Source organism: Penaeus japonicus, unplaced genomic scaffold, assembly GCF_977035675.1.
Source record: "Penaeus japonicus unplaced genomic scaffold, GWHDUDI00000001_assembly GWHDUDI00000037, whole genome shotgun sequence".
Lineage (NCBI taxonomy): Eukaryota > Metazoa > Arthropoda > Malacostraca > Decapoda > Penaeidae > Penaeus > Penaeus japonicus.
In genome coordinates, this window is record NW_028234439.1 from 3,809,781 (window position 1) to 3,817,280 (window position 7,500).

General features: G+C 52.7%; 1 protein-coding gene across 2 annotated transcripts in view; it reads left to right on the forward strand.

The window, feature by feature from the left end:
- LOC122251213 (uncharacterized) overlaps positions 1-7,500 on the forward strand; it is a 111,481-nt gene that overhangs the window by 14,386 nt on the left and 89,595 nt on the right. For both annotated transcript variants that reach the window (XM_086532348.1, XM_086532349.1), the window contains exon 2: positions 7,258-7,500. This exon is cut by the window's right edge and continues 244 nt beyond it. In XM_086532348.1, coding sequence (XP_086388474.1) covers positions 7,258-7,500 — 243 coding nt within the window. The remainder of the gene's footprint in view (positions 1-7,257) is intronic.

The following is a 7,500-nucleotide window of genomic DNA, read 5'->3' on the forward strand; positions in this document are numbered from 1 at the left end:
CACGCGCGCACACCAGAGCACGTCCTCCCCTCCCTCGTGTCGCTAACTCGAAGGACGCGACCAGAGACCGTTTCCTCCTACCACATCACCACGATAGACACTACCAAAAACAAAAAAAACGCCTCCAGCTCCTCAGACACTGCACGCTGCTCCCAGCATAGACCCCACCGCCCCCCCCCCCCCCGCTACCCCCCCCTGCAAAAACACAAAACAAAAAGCGAGGAGCGAGGAGAGAGAGAGAGAGAGAGACAGACAGACCAGGACAACAGACAGCAGACCAACACCCACCGTAGCACACAGACATACGCTCCTAAAAAAAAAAAAACATAAAAAAACACTATAACAGCTCCCCAGAGGAGAGGAGAGATGGAAGAGAGAAGAAGAGAGATGATCAGAAGAGAGATGAGAGAGGAGGAAGAGAGAGAGATGGAGGTGATGTGAGAGAGAGAGAAGGAGAGAGAGAGAGAGAGAGAGAGAGAGAGAGAGAGAGAGAGAGAGACAGACAGACAGAGAGACAGAGAGACAGAGAGACAGAGAGGGAGAAAGAGAGTGAGAGGTGCTTGTAATTTAAACTTGGGGTTTGCACGTGAACCATGCAAGTAGGTAGGGTGGAGGGTGGGTGAGCGGGTGAGTGGGAGAGAGAGCGGATGAATAGACTGAAGGGAGGCGAAGGGAGAGGGGAAGAGAAGGCGAGAGGGAGGGAGGGAGGGAGGGAGGGAGGGAGGAAAGACAAATACAGAAAATTAATGAAAGAGAGAGAGAGAGAGAGAGAGAGAGAGAGAGAGAGAGAGAGAGAGAGAGAGAGACGAGAGACGTAGATGGAGAGGGAGGAGAGAGACAGATTGGAGGTGGATGAGAGAGAAGAGAGAGAGAGAAAGAACGAGCGAGACGAGGGCTGAGGAGTGAGAGAGAGGATTGGGGGGGAGAGAGAGAGAGAGAGAAGAGAGAAAAGAGAAAAAAAAAGAGAAAAGAGAAAGAAAAGAGAGAAAAAAAGAGAAAAGAGAAAGAAAAGATAGAAAAGAGATAGAAAGAGAGAAAATAGAGATACAATAGAAAAAATAGAGAAAATAGAGAAAATAGAGAAAAGAAAGAGAAAGAGAAAAGAGACAAAAGAGATAAAGGATAGAAGAGAGCAAGAAAGAGAGCCACCGACCGAGGGAGACGAAAGCCCCTTTTTCATATTCTAAAATTTCTCCCCGCGCCGAGTTTGGTTATTCAAAGAACCTATCATTAACGTCTTCGATCCCCGGCCAGCGTGTCCTTCTCTCTCGTGGCGGGCCCGTTGAGCATCCTTATAAGGACCCTCCCCGCACTCCTGCACTCCTTTCGAAACGAGACTAGCGCAACCGCAGTCCTTTCGGCGTTGCTCGTTAGGAAAGCGGGACACGGGTCGGCTCGCGGCCCGCCATTACGCTCATTACTTCTCCCGCTCGCGCGCGCGTGTGTCGGGGGTGGGGGGTGGGGGTGGGGTGAGATGTGGGGGGATGGGGGGAGAGGGTTGTGTGTGTGTGTGTGTGTATGTCGGGGGTGGGGGGTAGGGGGTTGTGTGTGTGGGGGGAGGGGGTTGTGTGTATGTGTGTGTGTGTGTCGGGGGTGGGGATGGTGGGTTGTGTGTGTGTGTGTGTGTCGGGGGTGGGGGGTAGGGGGTTGTGTATGTGGGGGGGATGGGTGGTTGTGTGTGTGGGGGGGAGGGGGTTGTGTGTGTGTGTGTGTGTGTGTCGAGGGTGGGGGGTAGGGGGTTGTATATGTGGGGGGGAGGGGGTTATGTGTGGGGGTGTTGTGTGTGTTGGGAGGGGTCTGTGTATGTGTCCGTGTGTGTGTATGTTTGTGTGCGCGTGTGTGTCTGTGTGCGTGTGCATGTGTGTATATGCGTGCATGTGTGCATGCGTGTCGTCTGCAGCGGTCGTCCCCATGTCGGTAATATGTCATTCGTACGTGGCTCGTTCATCCGGGGAGGCGGCCGGATGCTGCGGGATACAGCTGATGCCCGATCTCTCGCCAGGCGCCGCTCGAGGGCGCTCATCTCCCGGGCTGGGGGCGGAAGGGGAAGGAGAAGGGGGAAATGACCGGATGCTGGCTGGTTCGAGGTGCCATCGCCCGGCTGAGGGGGGTAGGGGCGCCGGGAGAGACTCAGCTGGTGCTGGCGGAGGTGGTGACATGCGCTTCCTGCCGGGCCATCTGCACCGCGACATGGGCGGCATGACGAGAGGCGCACGGTGCGACAGCCCTTCCTCATCCTCGCTCGCCGAGCTTTCTCTCCCTCTCTCTCTCTCTCTCTCTCTCTCTCTCTCTCTCTTTCTCTCTGTCTGTCTCTCTCTCTCTCTCTCTCTCTCTCTCTCTCTCTCTCTCTCTCTCTCTCTCCCGTCTCGTCTCCTCTCTCCTCTCTCTCTCTCTCTCTCTCTCTTCTCTCTCTCATCATCTCTCAACCCCCCTTCTCTGATCTTCTTCTCCTCTCTCTCTCTCTCTCCTCTCCTCTCTTCTCTCTCCTCTCTCTATCCTCTGCTCCTCTCACTCCTCCCCTCCCGCCTCCTCTGTCTCTCCCTCTCCTTCTCTCCCTCCCATGCCTCTATCTCTCTCACTTCCCTCCGCCTACCCTCCTCATCCCCGTTCTCCCTCTATCTCCTGGGCTACTCTCCCTCCTCTCCTTCCACTCCCCCTCTCCCTCGGCCTCCTCCTTTCCTCTCCCTCCGCTCCCTCCTTAGTCTCTCCTACCTCTCCTTCCCTCGCCCTCCTCCCTCCCTCCCTCTCCTTCCCCCTCGCTCCTCCTCCCTCCCTTCTTCTCTCCCTTGTCTCACTCCCTTACCTATCCCTACCTCCCCCTTCTCCCCCTTCCCTCCCCTCCTCTTCACTCCCTCCTCCTCTCTCTTCTATCCTTACCTCCCTCCTTCTCTCTCCCACCCCCCCTCCTCCATCGCTCCCTCTTCCCTCCCTCCCTCTCTCCCTCTCTATCCCTACAACCCCTCCCTCCTTCCCCTCCCCCTCCCTCCCCTCCTTCCTTCCCCCTCCCTCCCTCCCTCTCTCCCTCTCTCCCTCTATCCTTACCTCCCTCCCTCCCTCCTTCCCTCCCTCCCTCCTTCTCTCCCTCCCTCCCTCTCTCCTTCCCTCCCTCTCGTACCACAAGGCGATCCGGGCAAGTTAAATCAAGTCGGTTGCATCATGAGGATTTGCAACAATATTTTTCCGGGGGTAGGGGCGGAGTGGAAGGGGGCGGGGTGGGGGCAAGGGGGCCAGAGCAGAAAGTAGGGGTGTCAGGCAAGGTTTAGGGACGAGGGGAAAGGGTGTCAGGCAAGGATTAGGGACGAGGGGAAAGGGTGTCAGGCAAGGGTTAGGGACGAGGAGAAAGGGTGTCAGGCAAGGTTTAGGGATGAGGGGAAAGGGTGTCAGGCAAGGATTAGGGACGAGGGGAAAGGGTGTCAGGCAAGGATTAGGGACGAGGGGAAAGGGTGTCAGGAAAGGATTAGGAACGAGGGGAAAGGGTGTCAGGAAAGGATTAGGGTCGAGGGGAAAGGGTGTCAGGCAAGGATGAGATATTTTTTTTAGGGACGAAAAAGGGGAAATTGGGGTTGCGGAAGGGTATAGACAGGAAAGGAAAAGGGTGCGGGGAAAAGGGTGTCAGGACAAGGATTAGGGAGACGAGGGGAAAGAGGTTTGCCGTTGTCAGGAAAAGGATTAGGGACGAAGAGCCGCCCCCCCCGCACATACCCCCTCCCCCCCCCCCCCCCCCCCAACCCCACACCCCAACTAGCACGACACGCACACGTCAGGAAAGGATTAGGAAACGAGGGGAAAGAGTGTCAGGTAAGGATTAGGGACGAGGGGAAAGGGTGTGTCAGGAAAGGATTAGGGCGACGAGGGGAAGGGGTGTCAGAAAGGATTAGAGGAACGAGGGGAAAGGGAAAGGTGTCATGCAAGGATTAGGGTCGAGGGGAGAAAGGCGTGAGTAGTGTCAGGCAAGGATTAGGGACGAGGGGACGGGTGTAGGACAAGGATTAGAGCCGAGGGGAACGGGTGTCTGCAGGATTAGGGTCGAGGGGAAAGGGTGTCGGGCAAGGATTAGGGACACGAGGGGAAAAAGGGTGTCAGGAAAGGATTAGGGTTTCGAAGGGAAAGGGTTGTCAGGCACGGATTAGGGGTCGAGGGGGGAAAAGGGTTGTCAGGAAAGGAATTAGGGTCGAAGGGAAAGGGTGGTCAGGCAAGGGATAGGGGAAAAAACGAGAGGGGGAAGAAAGGGTTGTGTCTCCAGGCAAGGATTAGGGACGAGGGGAAAGGGTGTCAGGCAAGGATTAGGGACGAGGGGAAAGGGTGTCAGGCAAGGATTAGGGACGAGGGGAAAGGGTGTCAGGCAAGGATTAGGGACGAGGGGAAAGGGTGTCAGGCAAGGGTTAGGGTCGAGGGGAAAGGGTGTCAGGAAAGGATTAGGGACGAGGGGAAAGGGTGTCAGGCAGCCCCCCCCCCCCCCCCCCCCCAAGGATTAGGGACGAGGGGAAAGGGTGTCAGGCAAGGGTTAGGGTCGAGGGGAAAGGGTGTCAGGAAAGGATTAGGAACGAGGGGAAAGGGTGTCAGGAAAGGATTAGGGTCGAGGGGAAAGGGTGTCAGGCAAGGATTAGGGACGAGGGGAAAGGGTGTCAGGCAAGGATTAGGGACGAGGGGAAAGGGTGTCACGCAGGCCCCCCCCCCACCCCCCCCCCCCCCCCCCCACCCGATTAGGGTCGAGGGGAAAGGGTGTCAGGCAAGGATTAGGGACGAGGGGAAAGGGTGTCAAGCAAAGATTAGGGACGAGGGGAGAGGGTGTCAGGCAAGGATTAGGGACGAGGGGAAAGGGTGTCAGGAAAGGATTAGGGACGAGGGGAAAGGGTGTCAGGCAAGGATTAGGGACGAGGGGAAAGGGTGTCAGGAAAGGATTAGGGTCGAGGGGAAAGGGTGTCAGGAAAGGATTAGGGACGAGGGGAAAGGGTGTCAGGCAAGGATTAGGGACGAGGGGAAAGGGTGTCAGGCAAGGATTAGGGACGAGGGGAAAGGGTGTCACGCAGGGATTAGGGACGAGGGGAAAGGGTGTCAGGCAAGGTTTAGGGACGAGGGGAAAGGGTGTCACGCAGGGATTAGGGACGAGGGGAGAGGGTGTCACGCAAGGATTAGGGTCGAGGGGAAAGGGTGTCACGCAGGGATTAGGGACGAGGGGAGAGGGTGTCACGCAAGGATTAGGGACGAGGGGAAAGGGTGTCACGCAAGGATTAGGGTCGAGGGGAAAGGGTGTCACGCAGGGATTAGGGACGAGGAGAAAGGGTGTCAGGCAAGGTTTAGGGACGAGGGGAAAGGGTGTCAGGCAAGGATTAGGGACGAGGGGAAAGGGTGTCAAGCAAGAGTTAGGGACGAGGGGACAGGGTGTCAGGCAAGGATTAGGGTCGAGGGGAAAGGGTGTCACGCAAGGATTAGGGACGAGGGGAAAGGGTATCAGGAAAGGGTTAGGGACGAGGGGAAAGGATGTCAGGATAGGATTAAGTATGAGGGGAGAGGGTGTCAGGAAAGGATCAGGGACGAGGGGAAAGGGCGTGAGGGAATGAATAGGAACAAGGGGAAAGGAGAAGTATCCCTTTACCACACCTTTCCCCTCGATAGAAAACAGAGCAGAGGAGATAGGGAAGGGAATCAGAGAAGAATTAGGATATAAAGAACACGTACGAAGGGGAAGGGAAAAGAGGAGGACAAGAGAAAGGGACTACAAGAGTAAGGCTCGAACTAAGGGATCGATTAAAGGGGAAGGGAAAGGGGAAAAGTTACAGAGGAAAAGGCAGGGGCAAAAGACAGGACAATTACAGGGGCACAGGAGAAGGGATAGGGACATCAACAGGGAAACAACGGCACAGGAGACGGGCTAGGGACAGGGAAAAGGACACAGGAGAACAGGGGTTAGTTGACAGGGGAAAGGGTGTTAGGGTACAAGTAAAATATGCCATGGCAGGGAGACAGGGACAAGGAAAGGGATAGGAATTCATGTGGAGGGATAGGGTAAAGGCTGAGGTACAGGCAGAGGGAATTGGTACAAGAACAAGTATAAGGGACGAGGGAAAGTATATAACGGAAAGTATAAGGCAAGTTCTTTGCAACAAATGTGGAAAAAGTATGAATACTAAAGAATGATTTCAAGAAGCCAAAGAAATGCAAGACGCAATTGTTACCCCCCTCCCCCTCCCCCTCCCCCTCCCCTTCCCCCTCCCGTTCACTCAGTTTGAACATGCGACGTAAAAACAAAAATGGGAATTAAACATATATATAAACATGGAAAAAGAAAGAAAGAAAGAAAGACAGACAGAAAAAAAGTAAATATAAATCCGGGATCAATATGAATAGAAAAAATATTAAATAGGAAAGAAGTTACAAACGCCTCCATCGATCTTGCAGCCAAATTTGACTCGGGGCTTTGGATAAGGACCTAGACCCTAGGCGCTGTTACTCTTGTCTCCAATATTTATTTCTGGAGAGAGAGAGAGAGAGAGAGAGAGAGAGAGAGAGAGAGAGAGAGAGAGAGAGAGAGAGAGAGAGAGAGAGAGAGAGAGAGAGAGAGAGAGAGAGAGAGAGAGAGAGAGAGAGAGAGAGAGAGAGAGAGAGAGAGAAAAGAAAAGAAAAGAAAGAAAGAAAAGAAAAAAAAAAAGAAAAAAAAAAGAAAAAAAAAAAAAAAAACAAAAACACACCACACATACATATATATATATATATATATATAATATATATATATATTATATATATATATAATATATATATATATACATATATATATATATATATATATATATATATATGCATATACTGTGTAACCCCGTAATTAGGCCTGTAGTGTAACAAAAATTAACACTTTGTTGGATTCCTGTTTTCAAATTTTGATGTTGTTCATTTTGGTGTATTTTTTCTTCTTTCTTAGGATTATTATTTTATAAGAAAATAAACTTAATCGGTTCTGATTGGTAGTATTGCTGTGGTTGTAAAACTAGGATTCTTGTTTTGAGAGTGATAATGGTTGTAGATTTATATTACTTTTGTTGTGGTTGCTATTATTATATTTCTTCTTGTTATTATTATTGTTCTTAATGTTGTTATTATTACTATTTCATCTTTACTACTACTATCATCATTGTTATTACCATATCATGATGATAATTACTGTTATTACTACTGCCAAGCACCTCATTACCATTAACTCAAATCCTGAATAGATTCCATGCTTGCAATTGACTGAAATGCGTCTCTCGGCTTCCGTTGCAGAAATTATGCAGAGCGGGGAGGCGGTAAGCCATGAGGAACAGATGACATTGTCGCCAAGCCCAGCCCCAGCGGCCACGTCTGTCTCAGCCACGTCCCTGGCCTCCCTCCCCACCCTCTCCCCCTCCCTGGCCTCCTCCCCCCCCGTCAGCTCCCCCTCCATCGCCTCCTCCCCCCCCATCACGTCGCAGGTCTCGCCGACGTCGCTCTCCTCCTTGAGAACTACCTCATCCGCCGCCGCCCTCC